The following is a 19,088-nucleotide window of genomic DNA, read 5'->3' on the forward strand; positions in this document are numbered from 1 at the left end:
GCGGCGGGCATGTGTCGCTCACCTGCGGGACCACCTGGGGACGCGGACCAATCGCGCGCCAGCGTTGGCCGTAAACTTGTTTGCTCCCCCTCGTCCGTCTGTGGCCGGCGGGCGCGAGCGCGCGAGAGGCAAGGATCGCTCGGCCTCGTCGGTTGGCGGGGTCCACGGGACACCGAAGCAGTTGCATGGTCGGTAGGTGGGGCACCCCGAGGCAGCGACCAGTTACCTCCCCAATTACACACTGGCACTCCGCGGCTCCGTGCATTGTCTCTGCGCTGTGCCCGTTCCACGTTATGTGCCCCTAATGAGCGCCCCTTGCCTGCTACCGATGTTGTGTGAAGTGCACGACGGCTGCGCGGTCATGGTGATTAGATAACGGACTTGGGGTGGCCAGCAGTGCGCTCGCTGGCGGCTTTCCCAGCTTCCTGTTGCCCAGTGTGTGCTTCTTCGACCGGTGTCAATCGGAAGGCCTGTGACGGTGCGTGACGCGCGCTCGCTACTTAGCGGCTAGACGTGCATCGAGACGCCACGCAGTTATGCCGCTGTTTGGCAAGAAAAAACGAGACTCGGATTCCGCGTCGCCGGACGGCGATGCCGACGCCAACGGCGCTCCGGGCGGATCGCCGACGGCCAACGGCGGAGGCGTGCACCCTACCCCGTCGCCCGCCGGCTCTGCGGTAGACGGTCTCTCCAAAAACGTGCCCAAGCCCAAACTCGTGTTCCACTGTCAGCAGGCACAGGGCAGCCCGACCGGCATCATCTCGGGCTTCTCCAATATCAAGGAACTCTACCTGAAGATCGCCGAGTGCTACGACTTTCCGGCGTCAGACGTGAGTAGCTGCTGCCGCTGCCGCGCGTTTGGCTTCCGGCCGGACGGGAAAACTTGCACGCGAAGCGTGTTACGTACTGCAAGCACCCTTGTTTTCTGCACGCGGAAATCTGTGTACTCTGTGGCATAACCGGTGTTAGCCATCAGGCTCACTCGGTTTTAGAGTGTCGTAAAGTATTATCCGTTTGTTAACGCTTCAGATATTTCCGAAGCAAGCGGATGCATTTTTGTGATGGTCCCGTATGGTTCTTGTTGCCAGCGGTTACGATCGGCGTCACATGACATTAGTCGCGGAGCTTGTTCTCCATGCCGGATACGGGTCTGGTCGTGTCCGCAAGGACTATAGGCGTCATCAATGTCTCATCAGCCGTGTTAGCCTGAGTACGAGATTACCACGGTGCCTTGTAACTGTCGTGCCTTGTTAACCAGCATGCGATTAATCGCAGGCAAAGCTGTCGTCCGTCCGTGCACGCGAACGAGTGCCTGGCAGCGCGGTCGGCGCGAAGGCCGAGTTGCGGTGGTTGCGAGCTTCTTTTTTGTTACGCTCTTTTCATTTTCCTGAAAAGCTAGACGGCGAAGATGAAGGGAGAGGGTGGTGGGGCCACAAGAAGACACGCCGGCATGGTCAGTCGCGTGTCGGCGTGCGGTGGGACCGGTAGGAAAGTGGAAAATTCTGCTTTGCGTCGGCTGCTCTGTTCGGGGGCCCCCCTCTTCCCCCTGGTTTCTCGCTGCCGTGCACGCCGCGCGCATGCCTCCTTGCTTCACCACGCTATTTTTTTTTTTTACTTCTCTTGTCGGCGGCAAAGAAAAGGCTGACGATGACGGGAAGCTTTTTTCTTTTTCTCTCTCTTCCTCCATTATTCTTCCCCAAACGGTGCACGCTCGGATTAGGTCACAGCCACATACCGTGGCCGCGTATTACAAAGAGCCCTTTGCCGACCTGACGCAGCGTGGTTGTTGCGTGCGCACAACCCTCTCGAGAAGAGCGTTGCCGGTCGTCCGTCATCTCCTGCGAGGCCGCGACCATCGTCGTGCCCTGTGTGCGTAACAGGGCGCCGCGAAAGCAAGAAAGAAATACCTGGGCGTCCGTCGACACGGTTTTGTGCGTCGCTCGTAACGCAACACCTGTGCCGCCGCTTCGAACGAGCGCCGCGGTCGCCTGGGTCAAATGCCGCGCCGATCACACACACCGGAGTCCCCGGGATGGATATGTTGGGTGGAGGGTTTTGACGGCCCGCTGAAGGGTGACAGGCGCGGGAACCGGCGCCGACCCCGAGGACACGCTTCTCCTTCTGCCTGAACCCTTCCTTGTCGTGGGAGACGTTACATGCGGAGTCTTTAAGCAAGACATATATACACCTGCGGCAGTGTATTCACTGCCGCAGCCGTGCATTCACTGCTGCTCTTCTTGCCACTGTACACACTGGAAGTTATGAAAATCCGTTGTAGCAGCCTGCTGTTGTGTATAAAAGTAGCTTGTAGTAGTCAGTGGTCCAGGGAGAACTTTCACGTAAAAGTTGTGACCCCTTCATTCTTCAAGTTCTTCCTCAAGTTACCTCAAGTTATCTACACATAAGTTATGCGGCGCAAGGGGAACAGTGATATCAGGCGCGTGCCTAATCAACTAAAATATGTTAAATAACTTCTTCGCCACTGCTCCTAGCATGAATGTTTATATTGGAAAAAGAGGCGGTCGAATTTCAGAACTGTACTCCAGTTTCTAGAATTTGGAGAAATCTGTAGGGCTTAATTTCGAACGCCCTGTATATAAATATGTGTGTGTAAACATGTTTGCTTGGCAGCTGATTATAAATATGAGGATAAATTGCCAAAAAATGACGAAACAACGTTTACTATACGACGTCTCTGCTGGAGGACTTGAAACGTCGCATTCCTCATTTTCGTGACCTATACTTTCACGCACACCTGGCCCATTGAACAGCCCAAACGTGTGTGTATGTGTGTGTGTGTGTGTGTGTGTGTGTGTGTGTGTTCAATGAAAAATGAGGCTGACGTCTTGAAAGATACGAACTTCCAGAGCCAGGAGCCATTGTCTTCACGCGGCAGGTTAATAAACACACAGTATTTTGTTTTTGCTGTTACACTACTTTCCCTCTTAGAAAGCCATTCGTACAGCGTGCACTGTGAAAAAAAGGAGCACTCTGCAGAGTCCCGCAGTCGAGCTACAGGGACACGCGCATTCACCTGAGGAGTAATTGAAGTCGAGTGCCAAGGGAAGGGAGTGCCAAGAACGCCGATTTATGGAGCGGCAGGCCTTGAGGTTTTTGTTTGGCCGGAGACTGCGCGTGCCCGGTGTGTTTGTGAATTTCAAGCCAAGGGTGGGTGCCTCCAGCTGGCCTTGTGCACCTTGCACGGTCGCGTTTCGCTTTCCGCACCGGATTCCCTTTTCGGTCGCGGTCAGCTGCGGTACGTGAAGTGTCGTCCAACACGAGTGGTGACTCTTATTTAGCATTCAGTGACAGATGACTCTTGCAACGTCAGTGAGAGAAGGTACGAAGTGCTTTGCTCTGCCAACTAGTTCGGATAGAGGCGAAACGCAAAAGGCGTCTATGTGCTGTGCAATGTCAGTGCACGTTAAAGATCCCCAGGTGGTCGAAATTATTCCAGAGACCTCCACTACGTCACCTCTTCCTTCCTTTCTTCTTTCACTCCTGCCTTATTCCTTCTCTTACGGCGCGGTTGAGGTATCTATCAAGAATTGAAACAGTTACTACCCCTTTCATGTCTTGATAACCAAGTCTTATTTTGCGAGGGGGCTGGGGGGGATTTCGCCTCCATCGAAATGTGGCGTCCGGGATTCGATCGCAGTATACCTTGTGCCCCATAGCCGAGCATCGTAACAAAATAGTCTTTTCTATTCAAGAATTAAGTCTCGTTACTTCTCATTCTCTGTCCAGATATAAGAGCGACACGCGGACAGCGTGTTCCCTTTAATATTTCACCGGGCTGTTTGTATGCGACGCTGTCAATTGCGCACGCGCCCTCCCCCCTGTCACCGCTGTGGCCGATGACTCGACGGCCGGTGAACAATGCGTCGAGCCGGCATTCCTTTCAGCTTATTGTCTCTGGAGACGCCTTCCTCCGTATCTTTTGGGCGTGCGTTTACCGCGGCTCATCTACTGTTTTCGAACGGTGGGAATGCCGGGCATCCCTTGCCGCGTCGAGTCACAGCGATGAATACAAAGTAATCGTTAGTTCAGAATCTGGTCGTAATGAAACGAGCGATTCGCCTTTGTTTTCCTTTTCATGCGATAGCACTACATCGGCCATGGAGGCGAAAGTTGTCGGTCGGCGTCGCTGTGAATCCTCCCCTCCCCACTAGTAGGGGAGAGAAGGGGAACGCCGTATGAAGAATGACGAAGCAAAAATGACTGACAGTAGCAAGCCTACATTCGGAAAAGATTGCGAGGACACTTTGGCAACTAAAGTGTCGAGAGGCGAAGCCGAGGACACTATGCCGTGACGACTTCCGCTGGGTGTGACGTCAAACAGTTCCCGTGGCTATATCGATACCCAAATTATGCATCGTTCGGGAATCTTAAGTGTTAATTGCGCTCAATTGCACATTTCTCCATCTAATTTGACACAAATCCGACGTTTTTCCGACCATTCTGTGACAATTTTCACTATGTCGTGAAAACTTCCGGTGGATGTGACGTCACACCGTTCCCGTGGCTACATCGACGTCCGCGCTATTTCGACGCAATTTCGACATTTTTGCCTGTAATTAATTCACTAATTACTCTATAGTCATCAAACTTGCCTGTCTGAAGCAACCATTGGTTTTCTTCATCTTTTTTTAGTTCCAGATTTAAACGCGTGCGACATGCTTTGTTAACAGACGACAGTATGAGCCATTAGAGGCTTTCGCCCTAAAGTACAGCCTCCCGAAGGACTGCGTGTGCAAAAATGAGGTTTGCGGGGGCTATTCTTTCCCTCATCGCTCGGGAAGAGCAACCTGTCTTATACAAGCCCCACCTGCCAATGCAGGGACGCATCGCTTCACCGCTGCGCGACTGCGCCGGTAGTGGCACGAGGACTCGCCGCTATCCAACAATGCGACATATTTTGCGTATAGCTGGAAGGGAATCAGATTTGGAGTAGATTGGGAAGTGAAAGACAATGGACTCAGAACTAGAATAGAATCAGAATAGATTGCAGAGTGAAAGAAGAATGCTATCTCGTTTCATCCGCATTAGTCCAATTGATCACTCCCAATTTTTTTTTTGTTTTCGCTTCACTTTATTACCTTAAAGACCCCCCAGAGGGGGTATTACATAAGGGGTGAGTACAGATAGAATCAAACTTTATGTATAAAGATGTTATTCGTTAAATATGGCAGTTATACAAATCAAAAATGAGGATGGACCCGCCGCGGTGGCTCAGTGGTTACGGCGCTCGGCTGCTGACCCGAAACACGCGGGTTCGATCCCTGCCGCGGCAGCTGAATTTTGATGGAGGCGAAATTCTAGAGGCCCGTGTACTGTGCGATGTCAGTGCACGTTAAAGAACCGCATGTGCTCGAAATTTTCGGAGCCCTTCACTACGGCGTCCCTCATAGTCCGAGTTGCTTCGGGACGTTAAACCCCAATAAACCAAACCAAAAATGAGGATGGACAGGTGGTTGCAGTGATGACGTCGTGTGGAAGGCCGTTCCAGTCTTTGGCTGAGCGAGGGAACAATGATGCAGTAAACGTTGTGGTATGACCCTGTGGACAGGAAATTTGCATGGTATGACCAAGGCGGAGTGAAATGCGTGCTGGAGGTCTAATGTAGGGTGGAATACGCAGTGAGCTGTAAAGAAACTAAAAGATTTGTCCTAGTCTTCTGCTGCTGTCGTAATTCGTGCGACATCATTTTTTTTTTTAGAAATATCCTTAGCTATGGCTGTAGATCAGGCACGTAGCCAAGAATTTTTTTCAGGAGGGTCCCAAGGTAATTTCTTCTATCTCTTTCTTTCTCTCTCTTTCTATATATATATATATATATATATATATATATATATATATATATATATATAATAGCTGGATGGGGGAGTTGATCGTGGGGAGGGGGGGGGGGGGGCCCGCTGTAGGTGACCACGTGGAAGGAAGTGCCGGTAACATCCATTTGAGAGTAAAACACGCAGTTTGACTTGGCAAAACCTGACAGGCGTTTCGGTAGTGCGGCCATTGCAGTTTTTTTCGGGACGATGCAGCAACAAAGCAGCGTAACGAGTGCAAATATTTTTCCTAAACACTGTCACAAATAACAGAAAACTGCTTTTGGGTGCAAGAAAGGACCCTGACAGTAAACTGCAATTTAAGCAGCGTGGAAAAAAAGTTGTTACCCCGTAGAAGATGTGGCATGCTGGGAAAATACACATCAAAAGACTAACTTCACTGGACTGTAAAATATAACAGAGTATTACAAGGTATGGAAATTCCAGTGAAAAATAATGAAAATAAGAACGCACGGACTGCAACGTAAATACGAAACACTATTTTTTTCTGAAACCAGTGTTGCTTAGAACCTTTCGTCACCGTCATTGTTGTGCTTGTTGTAAGGTAGCAAGAAAACGAAGGACAATCAGTTGAGTGTTGGGAAGTAGCCGTACAAGTATTATTTCGTCACGTGGCTGGGTACTGCTTTTGCATCAGTGCAGAACGTAGCAGGAGAAAGTAGTGGCGCAACAAACGGGAAATGAAGCATCGTTTAAAAAAAAAAAAAGACCGATTCAGCTCTGTTACACCGAATGGTCGAGCGATGACTATTCTTACTTCCACTATGATTTTGCTGTTTATCTCCTGGCTTAAATTGTTGCTTCCGAGAAGGTGAAATTTCGGATGTGGGGTGGACCAAATTTGGGGATTGGGTCGGGTCAAATTTGGAGGTTACCATCGTATTGGGAACTTTCAAATGAGTCTGGGTATAGATTTTGGTCCAAATCCAAAAAGGACAAATTTCGGAGGTGGGGTAGCCCAGTGTTGGTAATGACCAGGGCCAAATTTGTGGACACCATCGCATGGCCATAGTCAAAGCATGCTTTGTCATCTGACAAGGTTGTTACTATGAAATCACTAAGTCCGAAGGTCACTTCAATGTCGCTACGTACCGACTGAAACTCGAGTTTCTACATTGAATATAGCTAGCGATCTAAATTCGAAGGGGGGTGGCGATTTGGGGAAGGAATCGTAAGAACGCGACTGCATATGTTCAACTCAGAGCCGTATATGGTTCTACTCAGAACGGATCGTCCTATGACGCATAGGCTACGTGGGAGCTACGTGAGGTCACGTAGAAAGCTAAAAGCGTGATCAGGACGGAACTTTTGCTTTATTAACGTTCAACACCCTTTGGCTTGCGCAGTGTTGCCGTTGGTGGCGAGTTTGCGCCAAATTTGACCACTTTTAAAGGCGTTATGAGGACCGAAAATCTGCTTTGGCCACTTTTTTTTTTTCTGCGTTCTGACTTGTTTGGCTAGTTTATGAACGGAATTTTTTTCGTCACTAACAAATTGCACACAATAGTTGCGTCAGTTTAGACATTTGTAATCTGTAATAAGGGAGTAACTACTCATTGGCATCCACCCAAGCGCAGCCATACGGCTACAAAGGAAAGCTCCCTTATTACAAATTTACTCCACCTTGGGGGATTCCCCTAAAACATTTGACCAACACTGTTCCCACTTCGAATTATTGATTAATTCGCTCTCGCCCTACCATAAGCTTGCCGTCCCGGTCAGCTCAGTTGGTAGAGCGACTGCTCCGGTGTAGCGGTGGTCCCGGGTTCGAACCCCGGACCAGGACGAATTTTTCTTTAACTACGAAGTTTCTGAGAAAGCTGTATAGCTTTCCTTTGTAGCCGTATGGCTGCGCTTGGGTGAATGCCAATGAGTAGTTACTCCCTTATTACAAATTTACTCCACCTTGGGGGATTCCCCTAAAACATTTGACCAACATTTGTAATCTATATAAGATGGCGAAATGCAGCTATCTCGACTGACGTAAGAGCCGAAAGAGCTACTTAGGCGTTCGCATTCGACAGAAGCCGGCGAAAAATTTCACGCTGCAAAGCGCGCAGACTTGAAGGGTTTAATTAATATGCAGCGCAGCACGTGCTGATTACCTTAACAGCATTGGCGCGCGTTCGAAATATCGAGAGCGATAAGATGACATAGCACTTCCGGAGAATATTAAGAGCGGATCGATAAAATTATAGGACTGGTTCCTGGAAGTCTATTGTCTCAGTGCTGGGACAGCAGACTTGGGCGAGAGGACTTCAGCGAGAGGTTAACAAAAGTTCTGCCTGAAGGCCAAGGCTGCATTCGCGAACGTTATTTTCTGTTTCTGAGACAAATACCGGTTTAAAGGAAATGATCCGGTCTGTGCGTGCCTAATGGATTAATATCTTCTTGTAGGCTAGTCGGTCATTCATCGCGGAAAATGACAGCGCAAAGGAAACGAAGACGACATCGAAGAAAAAAATTGCGAGGACACTTTGGCAACTAAAGTAAAGTGCCCTCCTCTAGGTCACTTTAACTAAAGGGTTGAGAGGCGGAAGCCGAGGACACTATGCCGTGACGACTTCCGGTGGATGTGACGTCACATCGTTCTCGTGGCTATATCGATACCCAAATTGTACATCTTTCGAGGATCTTAAGTGTTAATTACGCTTAAGTGCACATTTTCCCACCTAATTTAACACAAATCCGACGTTTTTCCGACCATTGTGATAATTTTCACAATGCCGTGACGACTTCCGGTGGGTGTGACGTCACACCGTGGCTATATCGACGTCCGCGCTATTTCGACGCAATTTCGACATTTTTGCCTGCCTATAAATAACTAATTACTCTACAGTCATCAAACTTGGCTTCTAGGTTCATTTTTTACTCCTCTATCTGAAGCAATCATTGATTTTCTATATTTTTAGTTCCCAAAGCTCAGTGGTTATGGTGCTCGGCTGCTGACCTGAAGGACGCGGGTTCGATCCCGGCCGCGGCGGTTGAATTTCTTTGGAGGAGAAATTCTAGAGGCCCGTGTACTGGCGATGTCAGTGCACGTTAAAGAACCCCAGGTGGTCGAAATTTCCGGAGCCCTCCACTACGGCGTCTCTCATAGCCTTAGTCGCTTTGGGACGTTAAACCCCATAAAACCAACCAAACCAAAGTTGAACGCGTGTGACACGCTTTGTTAACGGACGGACGACAGTACGAGCCTTTAAAGGCTTTCGCCTTAATATAGACCACAGGACAAAGGCTAAACTAGCGACTGAATTTTTATTGCAAACCAGACCACATTTTATACGCAATAAGGCATCACATGGCTAGCGCTCTGGAAGAAACTTGATTGCACATCCGGTAACATCGCAATACGCATTCCTTTATCAGCGTGGCAGGTGAACTGCTGAACGGACGCGTGCGCCAGCCGAAAATGTGAGCGCAAATTACGTGAGTGCGCAAACGCTTTGGCGTCGTCCTGTATGTTGATTGCCGTTCCGACAGCACGAGATAGCGAAGGCGCATATTAAACTACGGCCGTGGCGATGCCGTTATCTCCTACCGTCCGGACTGTGTACAGTACGCCCGCTTATCATCGCCATAACTGCGGTAGTCGCTCACTTGTGCCGTATCGCACAATGGCAGAGTAGGAGTTTCTATAGCTGCCGTTGTGGGCGTTACGACACGCGCATCAACGAGTTTCGTGGAGGAGCAGCTAGATGACCCCCGCTCATGGACAGATAAGCTCGAGTATTATCGGAAAGTGCAAAAAAAAAAAAAGGGGGGGGGGGGGGGGGGGAGGCGAGGACGAGCGAGAAATAGACAGCACAGTGCTGAGTAATCAGTGGCTTTTTTATTCGAAAAGATTCGTGCTTATAAAAGCCCCCAAAGACAGTGCGCGCACGCGCAGAAGACGTAAAAAAAACTAGAAAACGAAACAAAATATTATCAGGGAGTAATTACTCATTGACATCCACCCGAGCGCAGCCATACGGCTACAAAGGAAAGCTATACAGCTTTCTCAGAAACTTCGTAGTTAAAGAAAAATTCGTCCTTGTCCGGGGTTCGCACCCGGGACCACTGCTTCACCGGAGCAGTCGCTCTACCAATTAAGCTAACCGGGTTCGCCTTTGTAGCCGTGTGGCTGCGCTCGGGTAGATGTCAATGAGTAATTATTCCCTTGTTAGAAATCTACTCCACCCTGGGGGATTCCCTTAAACATTTGGTCATCATTGATCATGCTTTGCAGTTCATGTCCTAGGTGACTTAGCAACGCAATGTCATCAGCGAATCGCAAATGGCTTAGGAGTTGTTTCCTAGCGGGTTGGCGATGTCGCGATTATAGAAAGGAAAGGACGCAAAACTCCGAGCAAAAATGTCTCGCGAAGCTCAACGCGACGTTTCGGGGAATACTTTAGGGTCACCTCTGAAGGAGACAAGTCGGCCCCGAAACGTCGGGCTGCTCTTCGTGAGACACGTTTTATGTCTTTAGTTCGTATTCCGACCAGAGAAAGATTTGTCCAGATGTTCGCGTTCCGAAGTGTGTATTAATTGGGACTTCCGCGGTGGCTTCCCACTGGAGCATCTGATGGGTTCACCAGATTAAAGTAACCCAAGGAACGACACATCGGCGAAAAGACGCAGGGCGAAGCGCTAGTAACTAAATGCCCATACTATCTGGCCGAGCAGCGAGCTTCTACACAAGCTGATGATGATGATGATGACTGGCAAGGCCGGTCCTACAGAGGACCACAATGAATTCATACTGGTGGTTGGAGCACTTGTGGTGTTGTCACTCTGTCCCTGTCCCTGTGGTGCCACACCAGTATGAATTCGTACCAACTCGCCCAATTTTCAACCCTTTTAGACCACAATGAAACCACCCACTTCCAATATTTATTTATATTTATACAGAATACCCCTAAAGGCCCTCGAGAGGGTATTACATAGGGGGGGGGGGGGGGGGGGGGGGGCACAGGCAATTTAACAGAATAAAACAAAACCACAAATATAAAACAAACAACAAAATCACAAATAAGACACTTTGGATGACGTAAGTAAGCAAAAGAATCAATCAAAAGCATAAGTAACATAAGTAAGCTAAAGAATCAAAAGAATGGCAGCGCGGCAAAGAACGAAGATTACTGCAGTATTAAAATTATACAAACAGAACACTAGTACAATGAATCTTTTTAGTAACAAACTCTGCAAAAAAAAAAGAAGCCATGAACAAATAAAATAACAATGTATGCGAAGAGTTAAGCAGTAGTTATTGAAGATATAAGTTTAAAATATTTATCAGGATCAGTGGTGGTTGCGATATGTGAAGGCAGAGTGTTCAAGGGCGTCCGCAGAACTTTTTCCAGGGGGGTGCACCCTATGGCCGGTTATGGGGGAGGCGGCAGCTATGTAGTTGTTTTCTACTAGTGCATAAATAATATCCGTAATTCCAAGGGGGGGCAACCGCCCCCCCTTGCCCCCCCTTCCGGACGCCCATGAGAGTGTTCCAGTCAGATATTGTGCGTGGTAAGAATGAATGCGCATAGATGAATGTTCTGCACGTGAAACGTCTAACTTTAAAGGGATGATCGCGGCGGTCAAAAATCGAAGGAGGCAAAGAAAAAAAGTCGTTATGAAGTGATGGATGATGATAAAGTTTATGAAAAAGTGATAGTCGTGCAATTTTACGGCGGTGACATAAATCCCGGAGACCTGCGCGTTTTTTTAAGGCTGTGATGCTGGTGTTACGTGAATAATCGGAGTAAATAAAACGAACGGCGCGGTTCTGCAATGATTCAATGTTATTTATTAGGTAAGATTGGTAAGGGTCCCAAATAGCCGAGGCATATTCAATTTAAGGCCGAATTAGAGTGGTATAGGCATGAGCACGGAGGTGAGGAGGAGCATGCTTTAGGTTATGTTTTAAGAGACCTAATGACCGATTAGCAGATGCAAGCATAAGGTTAATATGGTGGTTCCATGCTAAGTCTGAATGAAGGTGAAGTCCTAAGTACTTATACGTGGTGACTAGCTCGAGTGAGCTATTATTTAAGGAGTAAGCTGTTTGAATTCGAGACGTACGGTTAGTAAAAGACATCAATTTAGTTTTTGAATGATTAAGTTGCATAAGCCAGGTTGAGCACCATGCTGTTACTGAATCCAGGTCAGATTGAAGGAATTGACAATCGGTGTTAGAATAAATTTTGCGATAAATTACACAATCATCAGCAAAAAGTCTGATATGGGAAGAAATGGAATCCGGTAAATCGTTGATAAATATTAGGAAAAGTAAGGGGCCAAGCACACTTCCTTGTGGGACGCCAGAGTGTACTTGGCTGAAAGATGAATTGTGGTTATTGACAGTTGTAAATTGAGACCTGGAAAAGAGAAAATCTTTAACCCATGCAATTACAAGAGGGTGAATATTAAGCAGTGCTAGTTTCATTATTAACCGGTTGTGAGGTACCCTGTCGAAAGCTTTAGAAAAATCAAGAAATATGGAGTCTACTTGAATGCCAGCATCAATCGATGAATGTATGTCTTGAATGAATCCGGCAAGTTGCGTTTCGCATGAGTAGCCTTTACGGAACCCATGTTGATATTTAAAGATAATGTTATGTTCTTCAAGATAGTTAATTACCTGCGAGTGAATTACGTGTTCAAGAAGTTTGCAAACAGTGCTAGTTAATGAAATGGGTCGGTAATTTAGTGGTGAGGAACGATCGCCAGACTTGAAAATTGGCACAACTTTAGCTAGGCGCCAGTCCAGCGGAATCACGCCTGATGATAAAGATTGTGAAAAAATAGCGGACAAGATGCGATGAATACCATCAGATGAATTTTTGAGTATTTTGTTATTAAAGCCAAGGTGATCTGATGCTGATGATGTTTTAAGCTTCCCTAGTAAGGATAAAATACCGGTCTCACTGATAACTATTTCGGACATTGATATATTAGAAGTGCTGACAGAAATAGGAGGTAGAGGGAGATCTTCACGGGTAAAAACGGATGTGAATGCGTTATTGAAAAGTTCGGCGCATTCGGCCACTGGAACACTGCTGCCTTCCGCGTTGGTAATAGTAATGTCAGGATGATTAGCGGGGTTTATTATCTGCCAGAACTTCCGTGGATTGTTTGTTAGCATTGCCGGTAGATCGTGAGTGAAGAAGTGCCTACGTGCAGATATCAACTCCGACTGGTATTCCTTATCACATAGTTTGTACCGTTGCCAAGATTCGGAGTGTCTGTTCTTGTCGGCTTGTCTGTAAAGACGCTTTTTTTTGTTATTAAGGCGACGTAGATGCCTATTAAACCAAGGCGCTGTGTTAGTGCAAGGGATACTGATGACGGGTATGAATCTGTCAATGAGAGTAGCTAGTTTCACGCTGAACAGGTTCCAGTTCGTTTCCACGGAGCGTGACGAAAAATCGTGAAGAAAATGATCAGCAAAGACTGACAACTGAGCGTTTATTTCACCGAAGTTTGCTCGGTTGTAGCACCTTATTTGTTTAGTACGAGTTACCTTTTTATGGGGCACAAAATTCAGGTTACCCGTGATTATGGAATGGTCGGAAAGGCCTTCTAAGAGCGCAATGTTGGAGCAAAGGTAAGGATCACTTGTCAAGATAAGATCGAGAATATTGGCTGTAGTGGCGGAACGACGCGTAGGTTCAGAAATAAGTTGTTGCAAAGAGAAATCGAGACAGGACTGGAGGAAAGCCTGAGCTTCAGGATCATTGGCAGGAGCTGTTAATGACGACCAGTTAATAGCCGGGAAGTTAAAGTCACCAAGTAAAAGTAACCTTGAATTCGGGAAACGACAAGTAAGATCGCTTAGTAAATTAGAAAACTGACTTGCGAATGAAGAATTCATGTCCGGAGGGCGGTAAATGACGCCAATGATGGCTACCGTGGGACCACAACTCAACCGAACCCATACCGATTCTATGTACGACGTGACCTCGATAGGCACAGCAGTGAGCACTTTATTGACAGCCAGAAGGACACCGCCACCTCTACGGCCCGTACGGTCACAACGAAATATGTTGAATTCGGAGTCACAGGCGAAAACGACATCATCAGGAACCATGTCATTTAACCAAGTCTCGGTAAGCGCGATGACCGAGGAACAGCATGAATCAATTAAAGAAGAAAGAGCTACGTTTTTAGAAAGAACACTCCTTATGTTAGTGTACAGAAAACTGACATCGTAATTGGAGCAACGCTGCGCGTTTGGCCGCATGGGTCGTTTGGTAGTACTATTATGATACATTCCAGCGGCTAAAAAGACACGGACGAAGGTAGACGAGACAGGACGAACGCCGGCCAGCCACTTTACGAGAACTGGAAGGGATGCGTCAGGCAAGGGACACGCGCACTGCGCTACTGGTTTGATCATCCCAGAAATACGAGACACCATTGATAAGCAGTTTATCAAAAGACAAACGGACCTTGTCACCTTCTTTTTTTACTGATTTGGCATACTTCCACAGTTGGCTGCGTTTCTCACGAACCGTTTTCGAGTAATCTCGCGAAATGCTGAAATCGGTATTTTTGAGTTTATAGCCCTTACTCATAAGCGTTTCGACTTCTTTTTCGTTGAACAGCTTTGCAATAATGGGTCTCTTTTTTTCCTGAGAAAAACGGCCTATGCGGTGAGCACGGGCCAAGGAAGACAACGTGATACCAAGTTTGCTAGAACAGAATTCGTTCACAAGACGCTCAGAGTCTTCCCAAGTTTCAGACTCATCAGTGTCCGGAACACCATAAAAAAGAATGTTAGACCGGCGGGAACGATTTTCCAGGTCGTCAAGTTTTACTTGTATGTTGGATACATCGTGTGTACAACTCGTGGTAGATACTGTGGTAGACACTGACTGCTTATTAAGTTCCAGTTCCTGCACACGAGTAGCTAAAGACTGTAAGTCACTTTGAATAACTGGAATAGACTCGGTTTTAAGTTCAAGTTCATGCACACGATCGTTTAAAGTCTTCATTTCATTTTGCAAGCCAATATGAATTGTAAGAATCTTGTTAACACTTGCGAGGATATTCGTGTGGTTCATCTCAAGCCTTTGAACAGTTTCATATACCAGTTCGAGCTTCTCCTCTTGGCCCTTCGTCATAGGACCTGGGTTTGTTTCAACGTCTCCACCCAGGACCAAAATGCGCCAAATGTACACTGCCGCCGAGCGGAAACGTTTCAGAATATGGGGTGGCCACGACACTGCTACAACACAGACATCATCATCACGGTAACAAGAACACTCGTAATAACCAACCTGGAACAGCAGGAACGGTGAGTGGCGACGCATTTCGTGAGCAGTGCCGTGGCCCAAGGGGGCGGTGAAATCCGAGTGCTTTATGTAGGTGTCCTCGTCAGCTGATAATGTAGCATGTTGCCAGGCCCGACCGTCGAAAGTGTCCAAAATCGGCAGGGGTGCGCACAGGTGATCGGATGAGCAGCCGCAGCCGTCCAGAATCCAGCTAGCGCCGCAAGATTGCGGAACCGGCCGGCAAGTCGGTGAAACAGGCAGGTGATAGCCGGTGAGCAGCAGCACCTGGAACAGCAGGAACGGTGAGTGGCGACGCATTTCGTGAGCAGTGCCGTGGCCCAAGGGGGCGGTGAAATCCGAGTGCTTTATGTAGGTGTCCTCGTCAGCTGATAATGTAGCATGTTGCCAGGCCCGACCGTCGAAAGTGTCCAAAATCGGCAGGGGTGCGCACAGATGATCGGATGAGCAGCCGCAGCCGTCCAGAATCCAGCTAGCGCCGCAAGATTGCGGAACCGGCCGGCAAGTCGGTGAAACAGGCAGGTGATAGCCGGTGAGCAGCAGCACCTGGAACAGCAGGAACGGTGAGTGGCGACGCATTTCGTGAGCAGTGCCGTGGCCCTCGTGGCTGATTACTTGTGCCGCCTGGGGAGGTCTTTCGATTCGGCTCGTGAGCGGCCATTGCTTCCGTGCGCGAGCGTGTGTGCTCATTGCGCCCAGATCCGGTTTTAGCCTTATTTGCCGATTTGCCCGAAAGACCCACGCGTGGAAGTCCGCTGCGGGAGATGCGTATTCTTCTCCAGAAATAGCCACCGGAGGTCTATATAGCTCGCGGGCGTCCGTGCAATTAATCACGTCGGCGTGTTGCGCGTCCTGCCCGTCTGTACAGCCCTGACCCGTCTGTAGAGTCCTGACCCGTCTGTAGAGTCCTGACCCGTCTGTAGAGTCCTGACCCGTCTGTAGAGTCCTGACCCGTCTGTAGAGTCCTGACCCGTCTGTAGTCCTGACCCGTCTGTAGTCCTGACCCATCTGTAGAGTCCTGACCAGTCTGTAGAGTCCTGACCCGTCTGTAGAGTCCTGACCCGTCTGTAGAGTCCTGACCCGTCTGTAGAGTCCTGACCCGTCTGTAGAGTCCTGACCCGTCTGTAGAGTCCTGACCCGTCTGTAGAGTCCTGACCCGTCTGTAGAGTCCTGACCCGTCTGCACAGTATTGACCCGTCTGCACAGTATTGACCCGTCTGCACAGTATTGACCCGTCTGCACAGTACTGACCCGTCTGCACAGTACTGACCCGTCTGCACAGTCCTGACCAGTCTGCACAGTCCTGACCAGTCTGCACAGTCCTGACCAGTCTGCACAGTCCTGACACGTCTGCCACAACGCTCTGAGATAAAAAAAAAGGAGTCGCTAAAACACACAGGCCAGACAGACATATCCCACACCTTACAAACCTCTAGACAAGGCGGAAGAACTCGCCCTTCGCCGACTACACACTCTCATAACACCACTTAAACTCCACCAATGGTTTACCTCTCACTCTATAAACCAAAGTGCCCAGTGGAGAAATAGCTACAGCTTTTTACATGGTGTGGGCATATGCCAATTCAGTCCTGCTACAGACAGACTTCCTTATTCCAGTTTGAAGCAGTGGGAGGCCATTCTGCACAGCGAGGACTTACCAGCAACGAGGACTGGTTCGCAGGGCCCACGCTGCGGCGCAGGCCAGTGGGCTGCCGGAAAAGGCGGACCACCCAAGGCTTCGCTAATTGCCATTCTTTAAATAAAGTTTCCAATCAATCAATGTCGCCGCGGTTGTTCAGTGGTTACGGCGCTCGGCTGCTGACCCGAAAGACGCGGGTTCGATCCCGGCCGCGGGGGTCGAATTTCGATGGAGGCGAAATGCTAGAGGCCCGTGTGCTGTGCGGTGTCAGTGCACGTTAAAGAACCCAGGTGGTCGAAATTTCCGGAGCCCTTCACTGCGGCGCCTCTCATAGCCTGAGTCGTTTTGGGATGTTAAACCCCATAAACCAATCAAGTCAGTCAATCAATAAACCAGTCAAACACGTCACGGTACAGCACACCAAGCTTCAGGAGAGCAAGCTGCCTGTTCTTTTTAACACCAAGCTTGGCACGCCTTGGCGCGGCACGTAATTCAAAGGGGACATTGTCTTTGCCGTTGTCTATCGCGGGTTTTATGGCACTCAGATAGCGTGACAACGTGTCACGTCAAACAGGCGCAGGTGTAGGGGCTGACTTAATGCAGAGGTCACAAAGTGCGCACCTGATGCCTGTGTGCCAGACGGGAAAAAGACACGAAGGGAAGCATCCTGGTATAGTGGACCTCCATCCTGCTCAGGTCGTCAATTACGCGGTACGTGGGATCGTAGGGAAAATAATCTTACGGAGAAGATACTGAAAAGAAAGTAATGAACGACCTCCCGGTCCTGTTATCGAAATGTGCATATAGGGTTGGCCATTCCGTCTTCGTAGGGTGCCTCAGAGCCCACCGGCGTTGGCATCAACACGCCCTCTTCACGACTTGGTATTAGAGGAACGAGGTAGCCCCGTCGAAGAGTACAGAGGTCAAAACACATGCCTAGAACAGCCGAACTGTGTGTTCCGCAGCTCCCAAAGCCGCTGCCACCAGGAAGGCAAAAAATGACGATGAAATCCTACGAGTTTAACTGAACATGCTTACATCCAGACCATTTAAAACCTAATGTTATCGCTATAAATATCGCGTGTTGAGCCCGAAACACGCCCAGAACGTGTTATAGGCAAGCGTTTTGCCCTCTGTACATCTGGAGTTCTATGTGCTGGTGGTCAGAGCCAACACAACACACAGCTAGGTCCACGTTAACACTGCAAAGTGGCTAACCGTAATCGAACGAGTTATATAGGAGAGGCGCTATGTGGTCACGGAAGCGCTGGAGCACGGCTGACTTTCAACGTTCAGTGCCACCGATTTTGTTTCGAATGTCGAGAAAAACTGTTCGCCTAGTCTCCCCGGCTAATTCTCTAATGCTTCCCGCCATTCGGAGTGCTGTCAAGCGTGGCATGAGCGGCGTCTTCCAAGATGGCGGCGATGAAACGACGGAGCAGACGAGCCAAATCCTAGCACGGCGTGTTATTCTTTGCCACTTGCGTGCCTCAGCTAGTGATGCCGTTGGCGAACGGCTGACTCCATTTTGTTCACGCGTTAACTTTTGGCATATAGAGCGCTCACACAAAGCAGTCGTCACACGCGTGGTCCCTCCGTTTCCCGGGCGAACCACAAAGTGGGTTTCGGGTTTTAGACCCCGCGAAGCGGTGTCTCCTAGCGAGCCTTCGGCCTCGAAACACAAGGCTGCGCCCTTCTGAGCAAAGAAGAGCTGAGCGCGCTGATGACTCTGGCCGCTTTCAATGAAGCATAGGAAAAAGGGGAGGGGGGGGGGGGGGGGGGGTGTATACAATGTGCCGTGCGTCGGCGAGCACAGCGGGCGCATATAGCATCCCCTCTCCCGCGTGCAATCGGGCCGCGCATCTGGATGGTCCCGCCCGGTGAGCGGCACGTGACCCAAATTCGGGCCATTATACACACAGTGTCGCTGGGACGCATTAGCACACACGCCGCCGCCCCTGTATTGGGTCGCCCGTATGGCTGGCGGGGGCCTTGTCGGCGAAGGGTATACGTATAGCCACGTGGAGTTCCTCGCAGCGTTCGGTCAGCGGCGGTAGTGTGGAGTGAGCCTGGAATAGTGGGCTCAGTGGAAGACGAGGGCGACGGCTCTCACCTGTACTGAAAAACAAACAAATAATAAGCGTGGATGTTGTGCGCGATATGACCGCGTGCGTCCGGACCGCGTGCGTCCCGACGTCTCTCTCGAACTCCCGTACAGTTTCGCTCCAGGTCATCATACACAGCGTCCTCGTCGAATGAGCTTTCTAAGAAAAGTCTGTGCGAGCGAACGCTGATGTCGCCGTCGTTGTTGTCCCGCGTTAAAAT

General features: G+C 49.2%; 1 protein-coding gene across 1 annotated transcript in view; it reads left to right on the plus strand.

Moving 5' to 3' along the window:
- The first annotated feature begins 53 nt into the window (after positions 1-53).
- Positions 54-19,088, plus strand: part of kermit (PDZ domain-containing protein GIPC-like protein kermit) — a 48,879-nt gene continuing 29,844 nt past the window's right edge. Inside the window, exon 1 of the mRNA XM_089547396.1 lies at positions 54-830. Coding sequence (XP_089403522.1) covers positions 537-830 — 294 coding nt within the window. The 5' untranslated portion in view covers positions 54-536. The remainder of the gene's footprint in view (positions 831-19,088) is intronic.

This window comes from Amblyomma mixtum, chromosome 1 (genome assembly GCF_055824585.1).
Source record: "Amblyomma mixtum isolate Tamu chromosome 1, ASM5582458v1, whole genome shotgun sequence".
NCBI lineage: Eukaryota > Metazoa > Arthropoda > Arachnida > Ixodida > Ixodidae > Amblyomma > Amblyomma mixtum.